Source organism: Geotrypetes seraphini, chromosome 14 (assembly GCF_902459505.1).
Source record: "Geotrypetes seraphini chromosome 14, aGeoSer1.1, whole genome shotgun sequence".
Lineage (NCBI taxonomy): Eukaryota > Metazoa > Chordata > Amphibia > Gymnophiona > Dermophiidae > Geotrypetes > Geotrypetes seraphini.
Genome location: NC_047097.1, coordinates 16,895,589 through 16,916,173, shown reverse-complemented (window position 1 = coordinate 16,916,173; position 20,585 = coordinate 16,895,589). Strand labels below are relative to the sequence as shown.

The following is a 20,585-nucleotide window of genomic DNA, read 5'->3' as shown; positions in this document are numbered from 1 at the left end:
CCCGGTGGGCTCACACAATCTAATGTACCTGGGGCAATGGGGGGATTAAGTGACTTGCCCAGGGTCACAAGGAGCAGCGTGTGATTTGAACCCATATCCTCAGGGTGCTGAGGCTGTAGCTCTAACCACTGCACCACACACTCCCAAATTCACAAAGAGCTCCAAGAATGCAGCATAAATAATACAAAACAAACCCTACAATCCCCATCCCCATGGGGCCCTCCTACCTTCCACAACCCCAACAAACAACCTACCCCCCCCGTGACTTTCCCCAAGCTCTAACCCCCATCCACCCAATCCACAACGCACCCCCAACCCCTACCCAAAACACTGGTTCCTCAAATTGTGAATGAAAGAGAAATAACTAGACTAACAATGGCTGCCATTATAACATTCAAAGTTTGGTTGCGCAGTCAATAGGAAAGAGAATTTAAATAGGGATCCCAAATGCTTAGAAAAATATTTTTCCATTCATAGGTGCCCTTAGCGTTTCTAGCCTCCCAGCCCATCAATTTATGAAGACTGATTCTCAACCCCCAATAAGAGGGAGAGTTATCTGAGGCCCACTCTTTCAAGATGGCCTTCTGTCCCACTACACACAGTTTCCAGACCCAAAGTCTAGACCCCCTCCCCCTGAATCCTGCTGGAGCCCAGTAAACACAGCAAAAGGACCTCTGGGGCAACTGCTAGTCTCTGATCCAATACCTGCATAATACACGCTCCAACCTGCTTGCAAAAGGCTTGAACAGCTGGACAGAACCAAAATGCATGAAAAAAATCGGCATCTTCCAAATTACATTACATCACATTATGTGATTTCTATTCCGCCATTACTTCACAGTTCAAGGCAGATTACATAAGATTTACCAGGAGGTTACAAGAGTTGTACAAGAGTCTACTTTAAATGTGCCTGCCTAACCTTCAAGATCCTCCACGGTATCCTTCCTCCTTTTATCCCTCTATCCTGGAATTCCTCAAATCCAACCTCCACTAGATCCACTCAAAAATTAAAACTATCCTACCCCTCCTTAAAAGGCATCTCCCTTGTTGGTAAACTTGGCTCTTCCCTCCCTTTCAGAATCACTCAGCTCTGGAACAGTCTCCCTTCCCCTCTCCGCAATTTGAGCCCCCTTCTACCATTCCGTAAGCATCTGAAGACTTGGCTCTTCTCCAGAACGTAACCCCGTCCCGCTCCTGGCACTCTCACACCAACCTCTCTTCTCTCATACTTATATAATTCCACTGGAGTTCCGTTCCTTTCCTAACCATGTAAACCGTGTCGAGCTCCATCTGTGGAGATGATGGTATATATAAACCCAAGATTTAGATTAGATTAGATTAGATTAGTTGTAACTTTACATAAGAATTGTCATAGGAATTACCCAGCGAAGTCCCTCAGAGCTCCCTTTAGATGCCCATATTATTTAATATTTTTCTTGCACAGTTAGTGGGCCTGTTTGGTTCCCTGGGTTTCCTTCTGCTAATTACGTTTGAACATTTCGATGATCTTTCATCTCTTAATGCTCAGTTGCAGTTACACAAGATACAGCTGAATGGTGCCAAAACAAGAGCTGTCATTTTTAGCAGGAACTGTCCTATACATTCTCTTACATCTTTATTACTCGATGATATGGATTAGTGCTGCCCGATTCAGGAAAAAAATTGATTCAATTTGATTCAGCTTATTGAATCGATTTTCGATTTGATTTTCCTGCCCAATTGGATGTTTTTTCAAACATCCTGGTGGGTTTATTTTATAGTCTCTTCACCCCCTTTGCCCTCTCCTACCCACACTGGCGTTGTAGTGTAAACAAAATAAACAAACAAAAAATACTTTTTCTCTCTCTGTTAAATCCTAGCTCACGTTCATGTTCTAACACCAGCTCTGGCAGGATACATATTTCAAATCTGGCATATTGTAATCACAAAACTGAAAATAAAATTATTTTTAATACCTTTTGTTGTCTGGTCATTATTCAAATCATGTTGGTCCCAGGCTCTGTCTTCTGATAACTCGCTTGCCAGGATCTTCTGCACATTTGTCATTTTCTTCTTTCTCCATGCTAACCATCCATCTTCCATCTCTGTCCTTGCCTTCCGTTCCCTCCCCAGGAGGTCTAGCATCTTTCCTTTTTTCGTCTTCATCCCTGCAGCTGTAGCGATGGACCCCACCATCCCTTGTGTCCAACTTCTCTCCCTTTCTGTTCCTTCCCTCCCTAAATCCCATTGTCCACAATCTCTCTCCCTCTCCTCTGTTTTTAGACCCATTATTTCTTCCCTCCCTCCTCCCCCAGTCCGATATGCACGTCTCTTTGAACCCCCTCTTCCCTCCCTTCATGTACTTCTACACCAGGGCCCCCTAAGGCCTGCCCCCCCCTGAAGGCTGCATGTTCCCCTCTTCTTTGCAGCGTCTTCTGGCTTTCCCCCTGGCCTCCCGCTCTTGCCTTAAGATAATTAGGCAGCCTGCAGAGAGGATTGCCAGTGCTGTAGCGATCATTGCAGGCTGCCATCATCCTCAGCAGCACGTTCCCTCCGCCGTGGTCCCGCCCCTCCTCTGATGTCAGGGGCAGGATCGCGGCAGAGGGAATGGGCTGCTGAGGACAACGGCAGCCTGAAAGGATCACTACAGCACCGGCGATTCTCTCTGCAGGCTGCCTAATTATCTTAAGGTAAGAGCGGGAGGCCAGGGGAGAAGCCAGAGGATTCTGCAAAGAGCACCTAAGCATTACCCAACTGACCGTCTCCCCTCGCCCCCTAAAGCAGGAGCCAGAAGACGATCGAGGGAATGGCGGCTACCTAGAAGTGTGTAGTTCATGGGAAAAACGCTCACTGGTCAACCATGTTCTGTCTCCGCTCCAAACTAATCTAGCAAGGTCACCAAATCAGGAGGCTGATTTTTTTAAAAAAAGGAATCGATCCGAATCGATTCACCTGAAGTGAATTGGAAAAATTATGATAGATTAAGTTATAGTTTTTGGTGGAATTCATTGTGCCATATTTTTAAAATGGAGAAAATAATAGTTGTTCAACGAGGAAGTTATAAAAAGTTTATGGAGGTCTGGGAGCCATTAACAAATTATTGTAAGGATTAATTATAATTGAGTAATTAATAATTTATTTCTCTCTTTTTGATTATTGAAGTATAAGGGGAGGAGGGGGAGGATTTTATATGTATAAAATTATATGATTATATTGGAAGAAGGATGGGAGGGTGAAGTTATAGTTTGATTTCAGTGAATGTATGATTAATAAGTATTATTATAGTGTATATGATTGCATAATGAATTACTTGTTGAAAGTTTTAAAATGAATAAAGAAATAAAAAAAAAACAACAATTCTCTAATATTTCTAATATTCTTTTTTTTTGAAAATGTGTTTATTAAAGGATCAATGCATACGAGAAAATACAAAATGCAACCATCCAAGAAAAAAACATCATGTACAAAAGTCAAAGGTACAGGTAAAAAGGAAATAAACATAGACAAATCCACAACGCTAAGCTGTGAATATGTAACAATTGCAGGCTTCAGTCACATCCATAGTTACTCAGAGTTATCCTAGACAATGAATGAAAAGATCTCCAGGAATGAAGCGATGACCTGTAGGCACAACTAAGTGCGAAAGGTTCCTCTGAGAGGGCTTTAGGAAACTTTATCTGAGCTTATCTATACAGGGGTGTTATAGAAAGTGACTTCTAGGGGCTAAAAAACCAAAAATTTACATTCTGGACAGACAGTTGGTTTAGAGAAAGTTCATTAGGAGCAAACACAACCTAAGATGAGGAAAGCACCAACCTGTCATGGACTTGGCCTGTTCCTGAATTAGCCGGTTCAGCTCCTCCTTCTCCCCCTTCAATGATGTGTTTTGCTCCTTAAGCTCCGAGAGCAGCTACAGACAATAACAGAAAGCATTAGTTATGTCTAGAGTGGAAAGGTAGCCACTGGCTAAAGCACTGGCTGCAGAAACAGAGAAGCCAGGGTTCAAATCCCATTGACATTCCTTTGATCTTGGGCAAATTTTAGTACAAGTACATATTTAGATTGTAAGCCCTCCAGATACCATGCTTGAATGAGAATCACCTCAAAGTACTAGTGAAAGCATGAGATAAATGCAAACAAAAAATAATAAAAAAGTATAAAAATAATAACTAAAAATAATAAAAAAATAACAAAAAATAATAAAAAAAAACATTTTGATATGTTTGGTGTGTGAATCTCTACTTTGAAGGCAAGAACCATCTGATGGGTCAAAGAATGGCTTATTTCGGGACTGTAATGAGCAAACAGCTGAAAGTCAGAAGGGCCCATGTAAGTAATAAATAAAGCATGCTTGCCTTTGTACAAAGCTTAGCTCAGCTTCTGCCTATGTTAAAACAAGTTTTGCGTAAGAGCTAACTGTGCGCAAAAACTCGTGCTGACAACAGCACACAGCTCATTTAAATGCCATGGTAATGAAGGCATTAGCTATTAAAAGGCAGATGCAGAGAAGTGTGCAGAAAACCCAAGGGGCAAGTGCAGGGGTTTTCTAATGCTGGGGCTTTAATACAAGGTCTGAGGAAGAGTAAAAGGTTAGCTTGCTCTTCTGAAATCAGAGTTAGTGAGAATTTTGTGCCAGATTCTTCTCACTGCTGTAAGCATATAGGGCAGGGGTGCCCACATTTTTCTGGCTTGCGAGCTACTTTTAAAATGACCATGGCAAAAATGATCTACCAACAATAAAATACAAAAAAAAAACCCAACACAAAGCACACTGTACACAGAGAAAATGTTAATTATAATTTATATTAGTCTTTTAGCCCGTTACATTAACAGGTGCTAGAATATATGTCTGTCTGTCTTTCTTTCTGTCTCTCTCCCTCCCGCTGTCTGTCTTTCTTTCTGTCTCTCTCCCTGGCCCCCTTTGTCTGTCTCTTTCTGTCTCTCTCCCTGTCCCTGTGGCTTTCTTCCTTTCTTTCTGTCTCCCTCCCGCTGTCTATCTGTCCCCTATGCAGCAGCAACATTTCTCTCCCCCCACACTTCCCTGTGCAGCAGCCACAGCAGCATTCCCCTCCCCCTCCATTTCCCTCCCCCCACCCCAGTTCCCTGTGCAACAGCAACAGCATTTCCCTACCCCCCCTTTCCTGTGCAGCAGCCACAGCAGCATTCCCTCCCCCTCTATTTTCCTGTGCAGCAGCATTTCCCTCTCCCCACCCCCACTTCCCTGTGCAGCAGCATTTCCCTCTCCCCACCCCCACTTCCCTGTGCAACAGCAGCAACAGCATTTTCCTCCCCCTCCCCTTCTCTGTGCAGCAGCAGCATTTCCCTCTCCCCCACTACCCTGTGCAGAAGCTGAAGCAGCATTCCCTCTCCCTCCATTTCCCTGTGCACCAGCATTTCCCTCCCCCTCCAATTCTCTGTGCAGCAGCAGCGGTATTTCCCTCCCCCTACACGTCCCTGTGCATCAGCAGCAGCATTTTCCCCTATACCACTTCCCTTCCTGCAGTCTGGCCTGCTCCCTTAGTCCCTTGCCGCCACTCCCCCCACACACACACTTCCCTTCACTTCCCACGGTCTGGACGGCTCCCTTAGTTCCTTGCCGGAGTTTAATTTTAAGTTTAAAGGTGCTGCGGAGGCTCCTCTCACGATCACCGCCTGCGTCGGAAGCCTTCTCCGAAATAGATGCGGCTCGTGAGAGGAGCCACCACCTCCGCAGCTTTTAAACTTAAAAATAAACTTCGGTCAGGCATGAAGTGTAAGGGAACTGGCAAGACCGCACATTACCTTGGGGCCGGGGAGAGAGGGAATGTTGTATGCGCGCATGCGCACTCCTGCCCCCCACGGACCTACAGATTACGGATCAGGGATCAAGCAGGTAAGAGTATGCATGCGCGCTTAGCGTTTTATTATAGTAGATTCAGGGGGGTTTTCAAAGAGGTCAAGGCAGATGACTTTAAAATATGCAATGTCACCCCAGTAACAACTATACAAAAATAGACAAATATATCCTCTCCTATTTTAATAAACTGCAATAGCGATTTTTAGCGCAGGGAGCTGCGCTGAATGCCCTGCGCTGCTCCCGATGCTCATAGGCTACCTGCGCTAAAAACCTCTATTGCAGTAAAAGGGAGCCATAGTGCAAAATAGATAGTAGATATAATTCTCAAAACGGACACATTTTTATCACTAAATTGAAAATAAAATCATTTTTCCTACTTTTGTTGTCTGGTGATTTCATGAGTCTCTGGCTGCACTTCCTTCTGACTGTGCATCCAATATTTCTTCCCTTCTTTCTGCCCTGCATGCTTCCTCTCCTCCAGACCTCATTCCATTCCCCAATCAACATCTCTCTCTGTTCCTCCATGAGTCCAACTTTTTCTTCCTTTCTCCCTGCCTGCCTGCCCCTCAACACACTCCATTCCCTCGCCCAACTTTTTCTTCCTCTCGCTCTGCCCCCCTCCCCCTTTTTTCTCTCTCTCTGCCCCCCCCTTTCTTTGTCTTTCTTTCTCTCCCCCCCCAGCCACCGCCGCAATTTATCCCTGTTTCTCCAAAGCCACAAAAGCTAGGCCCGTGCATGCACTGCACAAACGCCGGGCCCACAAGCCTTCCCCCCCAACGTTAATTCTGACGTCGGAGAGGAAGTTCCAGGCATCGGGGGAAGGCTTGTGGGCCCGGCGCTTGTGCAGTGGGTGCACAGGCCTGGCATTTGCAGCATCGGGAAAGCAGGGAGAAAACAAAGGCAACGCGAGTCTATGGCTCCGCGATCGACTCGCGTTGCCTTTGCGATCTACTGGTCAATCGCGATTGACCTTTTGGGCACCCCTGATATAGGGCCTGCAACTGTCTGGCTTCCTTGAAAGGGGATTAATTGGAAAAATAAAACAGCATGGAAGCTGAGAGAGTGGTGTACCAGGTAAAGAGTATAGGATTGGTGGGGAACGGGCAGAATATTAATGTTTATGCGTTAAAGTTGCCCCTTTAGTGCATCAAAGTTAATATTCTGCCCATATCCCACCAGTCCAGCAGTTTACTCTTATCCAGTACACCACCCTCTCAGCTTCTATGCTGTTTTCTTTTTCCAACCGATCCTCTTTCAAGGAAGCCAGACAGTTGCAGGCCCTATATAAGAACATAAGATTTGCTGCTGCTGGGTTAGACCAGTGGTCCATCATGCCTAGCAGTCCGCTTACGCGGTGGCCCTTAGGTCAAAGACCAGTGCCCTATTTGAGTCTAGTCTTACCTGCATATGTTCTGTTCCTGCAAGAACTTAGCCAACCTTTTCTTGAATCCCTGAAGGGTGCTTTCCCCTATAACAGCCTCTGGAAGAGTGTTCCAGATTTCTATATGGCATGAAATAACTGCCCTACCTAATCTATAATGGTGTCTGGGAATCCAAGTGTAACCCAGGCACTCACAGTTACACCAGCTATAGAGCTAGGGGGCATTCAGAGGTGGTGTACTATTTAAAGAGCAAGAATATAATTTAGCAGTTACGCACTTTAACACTTACATACTTTTGTACAGAATAGTGAAAGGAATTGGGACTTGTGTACCACCTTTCTATAGTTATACAAACCACACTCAAAGTGGTTTACATACAGGTACTTCAAGCATTTTCTCTATCTGTCCTGGTGGGCTCACAGTCTATACAATGTACCTGGGGCAGTGGAGGATTAAGTGACTTGCCCAGGGTCACAAGGAACAGCGCGGGATTTGAACTCACAACCTCAGGGTGTTGAGGCTGTAACTCTAACCACACTCTCCTCTAGCTTGTAGTGTACTCAAACAAGGCACAAGCAACTACAGGCACCCAATTATAGGGCTGCCTTTTATGAGTCCTTTGGGAACAGAAAACTATCTACCATACCTGACTGTAACCCACCACGAGCCTGGGTTTGGAAAGAACATAAGAATCTCAGAGAGAGTGAGACTAGAAGGCCTTGAGCATGCACAGATGCTCAAGGCCCAGCAAAAAGAAGACAGCAGATCTTTGGGCCGGCACCAGCATATCCTGTGTGTTGGTGCTGGTGCCGGTGCCAGATGGGGGTAAGCCAATGTGTTTGGGTGGGTGGGTGGATGCGTGGGGGATGCCAGATCGCGGCGTGGGGGGGGGGGGGTGGCGACGCAAGCAGGGGGATGCCGGATCACAGGGGAGGGGGATGTGAAGCAGCGCCAGTGGCCTCGGGGGGGGGGGGGGGAGGGTTAAGGTGGAGCAGCGCCGCTGGCCTCGGGGGGGTGGGGGTAGGTGGGAACATATCAAGCGAGTTTCCTTTAGTTCTCGCTTTGATATACAAGTACTTTGTTTTATGAGCATGCTTCTGGAACAAATTATGCTCGTAAACTAAGGTTCCACTGTAATTAGGTACTTTGAACTACCCTCTCTGTCCCAAACGGGCTCACAATCTAACTATAGTACTTAAGAAAAAATATTTACTTACTCGTATATGACAGAGATATATAAAAAGAAGGAAGAAAATACTTTAGGGAAAACTTCAAAAAATTAGTATTAAAGAACTCAAAAAGATCCAAAAAATTAAACAAACAAAAAAAACCAACAGTCATTCACCTCCCTTAGTTTCAATCAGCTAAGCCCTGAAATTTAGCAATCCTGGAAGGTTTCTCCCAAATAAACCCCTAAAAGCATGAATTCTCAACCCAGACAGGTTTTCAGGATATCTGCAATGAATATGCATGAGATAAATCTCCATGCATTATCTCCACAAACTAATTCATACTTTATTTAAGCAACATTCTGTATTATTTATTTATTTAAAAATGTATATACCGCATACAACTATGCAGTTTCCATACCACATAAAATCTTGTTTCCCGCCGATTATCACATATAACATAGACATGTCTAAACAACATCATTAATCGTCCCTGTTATAATAGGGATAGAGCATAAATTCAATCAATTCAGAAATACAAGCAAGCTTTAAATCATACATTGATGTCAGAAAAATTCTAAAAGGCGACTATCAATATACCTTAGCATAAAAAGGCATTGGCAAATAATTGAGTTTTCAGCAATTTCTTAAAATTCATCCTCCCCATACAAAACCACAGGATTTATTTTATTATTTATTTAAAAATTTATATACTGCATACAACTATGCAGTTTCCATATCACAGTCAAAGAAAACAAAACAAAGTTTCCAGTTTAAATACACACTGCTGAAACATGCTCAATACCTTCACCCCTCTTAAACATATAGCTACAAGCTAACTTCAAGCCAGTGCAACACAATGGGAGAAATGCCTCAGATGTTACAAAACTGACACTGCTTTGAAACTAGAAAGGAGAGCTTAAATTGTTGATTGGCTCCCTTTCAGCATTCTATCATAGGCGAGAAAACCCCCTAAGACTTGCTTGAAAAAAACAAAGCAGCACTTATCTTTTAGCTGCCATGATTGTTATTTACTCTTCTGAGTCAATGAGCCACTGCTACTTTCTCTTCTGAGTCAATGAGCCGACGGTGGCCAGCGTTTCATGATCTATTGATCATTTCTTCAGGGCTCTGAAGTGTTAGCAACACATTGAGTCTGTGGGATTTCCATATCACATACATAGAATCTTGTTTCCCTCCGATTCTCACATATAACATAGACATGTCAAGACAACATCGTTAATCATCCCTGTTATAATAGGGATAGAGCACAAATTCTATCAATTCATAAGTACAAATAAGCTTTAGATCATACATTGATGTCAGAAAAATTCTAGAAGGCGATTATCAACTGAAATACATCTTAGCATAAGAAAGCATTGGCAAATAATTGAGTTTTCACCATTTTCTTAAAATTAATCCTCCCCATACAGAACCGCAGGATACCAGGCAAGGCATTCCATAGTTGTACGCCAGCCACAGATATCATTGATGCACCAATCCTAGCATGCATAGTCAACATTCTACCCTTCAAACTTAATTTCATCCCATTTACATCTCTAAGCTCTCTTCTTGGTTTATAGATCTGGAAGAATTCTTGTAAGATCTTTTGAGAAGCATTATACAATGGGCAGGATTCACTAAACCTCCAAACCGTGCACGATCCGTTTCCGTTTGCATGCCATCCGACTGATTCAGTAAAGGCCTGCATGCAAATGGAGACGATCGTTAGTACTACCCCTACCCATGGTCAGAGCAATCCCCACTCATGCGCACACCCTGACAGTAGTGACAGAAGAAGCAGCCTCCTGTCACTGCTGTCAGGGCTCAGCCCAGCCCAGATCTCTCTTGCCTGCTCCCGGACTCTCCTGCTCTCTGCCACCGTTCCCTGCAGTACAAGCCCATGGTTGTAAAGCAGGCCTGCACTGCAGAGAACGGCGGCAGAGAGCAGGAGAGTCCGGGAGTAGGCAAGAAAGATCTGCTCGACACCCCCCCCAGGCCCTGCTTTCTCCTGCCTGCTTTTTTCTCCGGTCAAGGGTGGAGGGGCGCGTTTTAGTGAGGGGGTAGTTTATTTGACAGGCCTGCCTGTCTTTTTATTCATTTTTTTTTATGGGTAGATATTTTGCGTGTGTAACACATGCAAAATATCTATGCCATAGAAAAAAATGAATAAAAAAGACAGACAGGCCTGTCAAAAAGCCTGCAGACTTGATGGTAACTCAGTTATCGACAGGTCTGCAGCAGTTGGGTTTGGCAATAGTAATACCCGACTCAAAATAGCCAAGCAATTGTTAGTGAATCAGTCGCTTGGCTATTTTGCATGGGGTTTTACTAATTTGCATTGGACAATCAAAATCGGATCGCTACAGGCCTTAGTGAATCAGGCCGGTTGGAAATCTGGTCGTTAAAGGCTCGCAAATCAATCGGTACATGATCGATTTGCTTAGTGAATATAGCCCAATATCTGATGTATAATCGCAACAATCTTAAACTGCACTCTTTGTTGAATAGGTAACCAGTGTAGTTTCTTCAACCCAGGAATTATATGGGTACTCCTAGGAACCTCTGTGATTAATCTTGCAGCGGAGTTAATAAGCATTTGCTAAGCCCACAACTTCCCTTTCACAACTCCTAAGTACAGTGGTACCTTGGATTACAAGCATAATCCGTTCCAGGAGCATGCTCGTAATCCAAAATGCTCGTTTATCAAACTGAGTTTCCCCACAGGAAATAATGGAAACTCGCTTTGATGCGTTCCCACCCCCCCACCGAGGCCAGGAGCGCTGCTCCCCCCGAAGGCCCCGCGATCTGGCACCCCCCCCCACCCCGCTGCCATCGGGCACCCCCCCGTCGCCATCAGGCACCCCCCTGCCGCCATAGGGCACCCCCCCCCGCCGCCATCAGGCACCCCCCCCCCCCCCCCGCCACAACCTGAAGTCCCCCAGAGCCTTCTTCTTACTTTAATGTAGCACCGGCATGTCGGCCTCCTCTTCTGTGCTGGCCTTGAGCATATGCGCATGCTCAAGGCCTGCGAGTTCACGTTCTCTCCGAGGGAACGCATACAGGAAGTCATTCATCCAGACCAGAAGGAAGGCATCCACCTCGATCCCGAGAGGGGTGTAAACCCTGGAGCAGAAGCAGAGCAACTTGTGATTGAGGGGGGACGCAAACAGATCGATGTCCGGAGTCCCCCAACGAGCAAACACCTGACGCAGGGTTACGGAGTGGAGGGACCACTCGTGAGGCTGCAGAAGACGACTTAACTTGTCTGCCAGACAGTTCCGCTGGCCCTGAATGTAGGCAGCTCAAAGGAATATGTTGCGGCGGGCGGCCCTATCCCAGAGCCGCATCGCCTCCTGGCACAGGGACCTGGATCCCATGCCCCCTTGTTTGTTGATATAATACATGGCAACCTGGTTGTCCGTGCGAATCAGCATCACTCAGTCGCAAAGGAGGTGACAAAAAGCTTTCAGAACGAGGAAAATCGCATGAAGCTCCAGAAGATTAATGTGACAAAGGTGGTCGGCACGGGACCAAAGACCCTGGGTGCGCAGACCGTCCAGATGAGCCCCCCCAAGCATAGGTCCACAAATCCGTCGTGAGGACCTTTTGCGGAGGAGGAGCATAGAACAGAAAACCTCTGGAAAGATTGGAAGAGAGCATCCACCAACGGAGAGATCTCCGCAACAAAGGAGTCACGACAATACGTCGAGAGAGAGGATCCCGATCTTGGTTCCACTGGGATGCCAGAGTCCATTGAGGAATACGGAGGTGAAGCCTGGCAAAAGGCATCACATGAACCGTGGAGGCCATGTGACCTAGGAGGACCATCATGAGCCGAGCCGGTGCCGAGTGCAGATGGGTCACCATTCGGCACAAACAGATAAGGGCCTCCTGACGAGGCCGAGGCAAGAAGGAACGGAGACGAACCGTGTCCAGGACCGCTCCGATGAACTCAAGAGACTGGGACGGACCAAAGTGAGACTTGGATGGACCGAGGTGAGACTTGGGAAAGTTCACCTCAAAGCCGAGACTCTGAAGGAGCAAGATAGTCTGTTCCGTCGCTCGCAGGACTTCATCGCGAGAGGACGCTTTGATCAACCAGTCGTCGAGGTAGGGAAACACCTGCAGGCCGCGGAGGCGCAGGGCCGCAGCTACCACAACTAGACATTTCGTGAAAACTCTCGGAGAGGCCGCCAGGCCGAAGGGAAGAACACGATACTGGAGATGGAGATCCCCCACCCAGAATCTCAAATACCAGCGAGAGGCCGTGCGAATCGGAATGTGCGTGTACGCCTCCTTGAGGTCCAGTGAGCATAGCCAGTCTCCCTCATTCAAGAGGGGATACAACGTGGGAAGGATGAGCACTCTAAATCGTTCCCGGACCAGGAATTTGTTCAGAGCACGGAGGTCCAGGATCGGACGCAGATCCCCCGTCTTCTTGGGTACCAGAAATACTGGGAATAAAATCCGGAGTTCCATTGTTCCGTGGGAACTTCCTCAACCGCTCGAAGAAGGGCCCAAGCTTCCTGCATGAGTAGGGGAAGCTGAGACTGAGCATAAGGAAACTCTCTTGGAGGCAGATCCGGGGGAACGCAACTGAAGTGGAGGGAGGACCTCTCCCAGATGATAGACAGTACCCAACTCTCGGTGGTAAGACTTTCCCACTGGGCATAGAAATGACGACCCCCGATGGGGAAGGGGGAAGGCTCCAGAAGGAAGGGAGCCTGAAGGCTCGGACAGGAATTGTGAAAAGGATGGCCCGGACTTCGACAGGGCCAGCGGCTGAGTCTTAGGTTGACATTGCTGCTGTTGCAGTGGCCATTTTGAAGGAGGCCTAGAGAAAGCAGGAGTAGATTTTTGTGGATACCTCCGGAGAGGAATTTTATATTGGCGAGCCGGAGGGGCTTTTTGTTTAAGTTTCACCAGAGATGCGTGGTCCGAGAGGAGCTTCGTGGCCGCCTCAATGGAATCATCGAAGAGCTCATGACCTACACACGGGAGATTGGCAAGACGGTCCTGTAGATTTGGATCCATATCCACAAGTTGGAGCCAAGCGAGGCGAAGCATGGCGATCGCAAAGGCTGTAACTCTCAAGGACAATTTAAAGGCATCATAAGAGGCCTGGAACATATACAGGCGGAGCTGGGAGAGGGTCTCCACGAGGAGACAAAACTCCTGACGCCGAGGCTCTGGCATGACCTCCCGGAATGAGCGGAGGGCATCAACACAGAACTGGAGGTAGGACGTGAAGATGAAACTGTAGTTAAGGACACGGTTCGCCATCATCCAATTCTGATAACGGTGGCGACCAAATTTGTCCATCGTACGGCCCTCCCTGCCCAGGGGGACGGCAGCATAGACCTTCGAGGGGTTAGACTTCTTCAAGGAAGACTCAACCACCAAAGATTGGTGGGAAGCTGAGCACCTTCAAACCCTTTAAACGGGATAGTCCGGTAATGGGACTCCAACTTGGAGGGAATAGCTGTGACAGCATATGGTGTCTCCAGGTTCCAGAGAAACGTCTGCCGGAGAACCTGATGCAACGGAAGGCGAGGTGCCTCACGAGGCGTATTGTCAACTCCCAATTCCGCCAGGTATTCCTGGGTAAAGTGGGAGTCGGACTGAAGATCCAAGTTTAGAGCTCTGCCCATGTCAGAGATGAAATGAGAAAAGGAGGAGGTCCGAGAAGAAGAGTCATCCTGCGGCGGTGATTCCAACCGAGATCGGGGTGCAGCCGAGAAAGAGAGAGAAACTTCCCTAGAATAGTAAGCCGGAGCCTCAAAGTCCTGTGAACGGGAGACCGAAGAGGTTCGATTAAGGCGTGTAGGGGGCATTGAAGAACGGCCCCGCACCAGATGGACCGGGGAAGACCCCGGGGTCCTAGGAAAGTGCTGAGAATGCCTCGGAGAAGATGGGGTATAGGAAAAATCCCCAACCGGCTTCGAAGCAGTCCCTTTAGAAGTGTGTGTCTGGACAGTTTCGAGGTTGGAGACATGCCCCGACAAGGCGGGGAAGACCGGGGCCGTTTGGAAGAGGCGAGCCTCACCGCAGAAGCGGGGGAAAAAGCAGCCCCCAGCTTGGACCCTCGAAAAGTCACCGGTGACTCCGGAGAGGAAGAAACGCTCAAGGGAATCCGACAAGTCTTACGGTTGAGGCCTCGAGAGACGAGAGGACGCTCAGGCTGTCAGACCACGACTGGATCGAGACCGAGGTCAAAGGCGTCGAAGTCGGGACTAGTTGGCTTACCACCGAGGAAAACTGTGTGGTAATAATAGCCTTAAGCATGTCCTCGAACATAGGCACCGAGCCCAAAGGTAGGTGGGTCGGAGGTGCAGCAGTGCACTCCTTTGGGGGCGACCTCGAGGAAGAGTATTCCCTACGTGAGGAGGCACGCTTAGATTGATGTCTCGAAGACGCTGATGAGGCAGCGCTAACATGAGACTACCTGAAGCCGGAGTAGAAGGAGGGGCCGAGACTGGAGCCTTCGAGGCCGACAGGGACTTCGAGGCCGAGGACTTTAAGGCGCCCAACATGGGCGTCAAGGCCGAGCTCGAGCCCAGTCCCACAGGATCCATGGGGCCAAAGAGTTGGAGAATCTTGGCCACCCATCTACGAAGAGCCCGTGGTTGTAAAGTTGCACAACGGGGACACGACTCAGCGCGGTGCTCTGCACCCAGGCACTCCACACACCAACGATGAGCATCGGTGATGGAGATAACCCGGTTGCACTTAGTGCATTGTTTAAATCCGGAACAAGGCCGGGACATAAGAAGAAAGAGAGCCACAGCTCCGCGAGGCCAGGCAGCCAAAGGAAGACCGGGAACCTGGTCAAAAATATACGAACTGAAAAACATGAAAAGAAAGAAAATGAAAGACGCGAGCACAGCGACTCAAAAGAAACTAACAAAATAGGCCGCGGTGCAAGAGGGACAATGAGATCGCACGAAGCAAGGGAGCAGTGCTTCTGGCTTTACGGAAAACAGAGAACTGAGGACACGCTGAGAAGACGCATGCCCTAGGCAGGGCGGGAGGGGCACGCACGCATGCACTGGCCAATCGCAAGTCTGAAGGTCTTTGAGCAAGTCTGCTTGCGAAAATGTTCGCTAGGAGGCTCCGTCGGTGACATCACCCATATGTAGAGAATATGCTGCCTGCTTGTCCTGGGATAATATCGGCTTCAATCTATAAAGCATTTGAAGTTGCATGTATCCCACCCTGATTATTTTTAATATTTGGTTTTCTATTGTCAAACCGCTATCTAAGCTCACTCCCAGGACAGTCATCTCTTTTTTTACCAGCAGTTTTTTCCCCATAACAACCACATTTTCCAACTCATTTCATGCACTGTAATTCTTAGGTCAACTAACCTAGCTATTAATTTCTGTAATCCATCCTTGAACTAAATAGGTAAAAGGTAGTATAGAAGTGTTGGTATAATAATAATAATATCTTGAAAACCAAACAGGCTTGCTGTGTCCCATTCGGGGTTGAGAACCACTGCCTAAAGTAATGCAATCCATCCCCGATGATTATTTAAATCTGATTTTCTGAGCTTACCAAGTCAAAGAGCTTGTTTTAGGAACATTATCTGAAGTCCTTTATTTTGCACCAAGTGAAATGAACCTAATGGAACAAGCAAGGAAAATATCTTCTCCTAGCACCATTCACCAATTTCTCAACAAGACTGTGCAGAGAGTTTCAGGGCTCTGACTTGTTACTTCCCCAGATAAAGGACTCACCATGTCAGTCTCCTTTCTGTAGCCCTTTGCGTTCTTCTCAATGAGCAGCTTCTCACACTGTGTGTCTTTCAGCTCTTTGCGAAGCTTGGTGACTTCCTCCTGTAGGCTGAGGTTGCGGTTAGTGGCATTCCTGGCCTCCTCCTCGCATGTGCGCAGGCGAGTCACATCGCTGCGCAGCTTCTCAGTCTCCATGTTGTATGTGGTCTCCAGGCTTGTCAGCCTCTCCAGCAATGACTTGCCGTCTTTGTTCTGTAGGAAATAAGACATAAGAGGACAATCAGGAAGCCACAGTATACTCAGATGAAAAAACAAAACAACTAATTATCAAACAGTGGGAATACATTTTGTGAACATTCTTTAAAGGTTCTGGTGTTCAAATGGCACAGTGAAAGTTTGCTTTAGTCTAAACAGTTATTTTGAAATATATTTCTTATTTCATCTATTAACTTCTGTCTTACCTTATTTCCTTTGGTTTTATTTCTATATACTACCTTGAAAAGTGGACTAGCATGGCCACCACACAATTTCACTGTCTAAAAAGGAAACTAAGGGGTCGAAATTCAAGAAATGACTCCTGGGTGCAGTGGCATAGTAAGGGGGAGGAGGGCGGATCCACTCTGGGCACCGTCTTGGCGAGGGCACAAGCACCCGCCCTCCTCTCCGCCCCCTACTCCTTCCCCGCCGCCCCCCCCCCCCCATTGTTGAAGCTGCGCTCAACTTCTCTTCCACATACCTCTGTATCATTCATGGCATGAGCAGAAACCCCCAAGCTGGCTGTTGTGCCAGCGTAGGCTCTTCCTCTGATGTTACTTTCTGGACCTGCACCTAGGAATTGGCGTCAGAGGAAGAGCCGACACTGGCACGACAGCAGCTTGGGGGTTGCTGCTCGCACCAGGAACGTTATAGAGGTATGGGGGAAGGGAAGTGGCAGGAGGGGGCAGGGAAAGAGCATGTGGAGGTGGAGGCACCACCACCCTGGGTGCCTCTCACCCTCGCTATGCCACTGCCTGGGTGCATGTGAAACTAACCAATCAAATTCAACGGCAGTTAAGAACATAAGAACATAAGCAGTGCCTCTGCCGGGTCAGACCATAGGTCCATCCTGCCCAGCAGTCCGCTCCCGCGGCGGCCCAAACAGATCACGACCTGTCTGAATCATCTGAAGGGGCTCCCCTGCCACCTTGGCCTCCCAATTTGGTCCTGCCTTCCCATCGAAGTCCCAGCCCTCCGGTCCTGCACATGCACGACCTGGTTGGTTTATACTCATTACCTGACAAACTTTCTATACTTTTGTTACATCCCAGCTCCTCCCTCAGTATCCCATGATCCCTTTATCCCTCAGGAATCCGTCCAATCCCTGTTTGAATCCTTGGACCGTACCCTGCCTGATCACTTCCTCCGGTAGCGCATTCCAAGTGTCCACGACCCTCTGGGGTGAAAAAGAACTTCCTTGCATTTGTTCTGAACCTATCTCCCTTCAGTTTCTCAGAATGACCCCCTTGTATTTGCTGTCCCCTTCAGTCTGAAGAATCTGTCCCTATCACCCTCTCTATGCCCCTCATGATCTTGAAGGTCTCTATCATATCTCCCCTGAGCCTCCTTTTTTCCAGAGAGAAGAGTCCCAGCCTATCCAGCCTCTCGGCGTATGAGCATTGTTCCAGCCCTTTTACCATTTTCGTTGCTCATCCTTTGGACTCTCTCGAGTACCGCCATGTCCTTCTTGAGGTGCGGCGACCAGTACTGAACGCAGTATTCCAGATGCGGACGCACCATCGCTCGATACAATGGCATGATGACTTCCCGTGTTCTGGTTGTTATGACCTTTTTTATGATGCCCAGCATCCTGTTGGCTTTTTCGAGGCTGCTGCGCACTGTGCAGATGGCTTCAGTGATGCATCCACCAGCACACCCAAGTCTCTCTCGAGTCTGCTGTCTCCCATCAATACCCCCCCCCAATTTGTAGCTGAACAACGGGTTCTTTTTCCCTATATGCATGACCTTGCATTTGTCCACGTTGAAGCGCATTTGCCATTTGTTTGCCCAGTCTTCCAGCTTGTCCAGGTCTCTTTGTAGGTCCTCACACTCCTCCCTGGTCCTAACTCTGCCGCACAGTTTGGTATCGTCTGCGAATTTTATAACCTCACACTTTGCCTCCTTTTCCAGGTCATTGATGAATATGTTAAAGAGTAACGGCCCCAGCACGATCCCTGTGGCACACACGCTCGTGACTCCCCGCCAGTCAGAGTATTGACCCTTTACTCCAACCCTCTGCAGTCTACCCGACAACCAGTGCTTGATCCATCCGTGCACATCCCCTCCCACCCCGTGGTTCCAAAGCTTCTTAAGTAGCCTTTCATGTGGCACCTTGTCGAAAGCCTTCTGAAAGTCGAGGTAAATGATGTCTATGGGCTCCCCTTTGTCCATCTGACTGCTTATTCCCTCAAAGAAGTACAGCAGGTTCGTTAGGCAACGACCTCCCCTTACAGAATCCGTGTTGGCTTGTTCTCAGTAGGCCATTCCTCTCAATGTGCTCGCAAATGCCATCCTTGATCATAGCTTCCACCATCTTCCCTATAATTGAAGTCAGGCTCACCGGCCTGTAGTTCCCCGGGGTCACCCCTCGATCCCTTCTTGAAGATGGGTGGTGACATTTGCCAATTTCCAGTCCTCTGGTACCTCACCCCGTTTTCAAGGATAGGTTGCAAACATGTTGGATTGCGCCCGCTATTTCCTGTCTTAGTTCCTTCAGAACCCTTGGGTGGATCCCGTCCGGGCCCGGTGATTTGCCGCATTTTAACCTGTCTATCTGTTGAGGACATCCTCCTTACTTACCTCTATGTGTTCTAATTTCTCAGCCTGTTCCCCAACTCATGAGGTCCTCTGAGTCCGGTATATTAGAAGTGTCTTCGCTCGTGAAAACCGACGAGTAAGAACGTGTTCAACCTCTCAGCTACCTCTTTATCCTCCTTAATCACTCCCTTCCTGTACCCCATCGTCCAACGGCCCCACCTCCTCTCTCGCTGGTCGCTTCCCCTTAACGTAACTGAAGAATGCCTTTGAAGTTTTTCGCCTCCCTGGCCAGCCCCTCTTCGTATTTCCCCTTTTGCTTTTTTAACCTCCCGGTGGCATTCCTTTTGGCATTTCCTGTGCGCCTGACGGTTTTCCTCTGTTGGGTCCTTTTTCCAACTCTGGAAAGATACTTTTTTGTCTTTTATCGCCCTCTTTACTTCTATTGACATCCAAACCGGGTCCTTTGATCGCTTGTTCTTGCAGCCTTTCCTGAAACTGGGGACGTACATTCTTTGCGCTTCCTGCAGGGTGTCCCTGAATAGGGTCCAGGCGCTTCCCACAGTCTCCATCCTAAAGATGTTTCTGAGCTTCCTCCCCACCATTTCCCTCATAGCAACATAGTTCCCTTTCTTGAAGTTCAGCGCAGGTTGTTGCGGTCCTCCTAACTATGGGTGTCCCTCTTTCTAATGTGAATCTGATCGTGTTGTGATCACTGTTTCCTAGCGGTCCTCCCACTTCTACCCCTCTTGCAGGCCCCCCTAAACCGTTTAGGATGAGGTCAAGAGTAAGTAACCTCCCCTCCGCGTCGGTTCTTTGACTAGTTGCTCCATGAAGCAGTCCTTCACAGCTTCTACAAATCCTGTCTCCCTCGTGCAGTTGGAGTGACCCATACTCCAGTCTATCCCTGGGTAGTTGAAAGTCCCCCATCACTGTTACACTTCCAGTCCTGCACTCCTGTTTCAGTTCCGCTTCCAAGTCGTGTCCGACTTTCCTCTGGTGTACCAGGTGGTCGATAGTAAAGCCCCAGTTTTATGCCCGCACCCTTGTTTCCCCGGTAATTTGACACATAGCGATTCCAGCCCCTCTGCCTTTGTTGCCATATCCATCCCGATCGAGTGGATAGAGTCCGTTATATATAGTGCTATGCCCTCCCCCCTTTTTGTGGGTCCTGTCCCTCCTGTAGAGCTTGTTACCCCGGCAGCGCTACATCCCATTGATTTTCCTCTGTCCACCAGGTTCTACAATCCCAATTATATCCAGTCCTCCTCTTGGCCATGACTTCTAGTTCACCCATCTTTGGGCCGTAGAGGCTTCTTTGCATTTGCGTATAAGCCCCGCAGGTCCCGTCGTTTTTCTTCCACCTTTGTATTTACCTGGGCCACTTGCCCTTGGATTTCTGGCAATTTTCCCGCTCTCTGTGTTTCTGCTTTGCCCTCAGCCTTTACCCTCTTGGCTTCCTGCTTCCCCACATTCCTGCCACCCCACATCTCCGCTTTTCCTCTGGGATTCCTAGCCCTAACCGTCCCCCTCCTGGGCTATCATCCCTTGAGCCTCTGTTTGATCCCCTTCGCCCTGTGGTACCTCTATATTACCCTCGGCTTTCGCCCTCATGCCCACCCAGCCCCGTGTTCCCTGTGCCCCTTAGTCTTCTCCCAGCAAGCTCCTTTACCTGTTGTTTCCCTCGCTG

General features: G+C 48.0%; 1 protein-coding gene and 1 long non-coding RNA gene across 2 annotated transcripts in view; one reads left to right on the top strand and one right to left on the bottom strand.

Annotated features, from left to right (window-relative positions):
* Positions 1–20,585, bottom strand: part of MYO5A (myosin VA) — a 247,546-nt gene that overhangs the window by 76,415 nt on the left and 150,546 nt on the right. Inside the window, 2 exon segments of the mRNA XM_033920300.1 lie at positions 3,796–3,889; positions 16,109–16,357. Of these exon segments, the coding sequence (XP_033776191.1) occupies positions 3,796–3,889; positions 16,109–16,357 (343 nt within the window).
* LOC117348317 overlaps positions 1–20,585 on the top strand; it is a 107,906-nt gene that overhangs the window by 81,489 nt on the left and 5,832 nt on the right. The gene's annotated exons all lie outside the window — the stretch shown is intronic.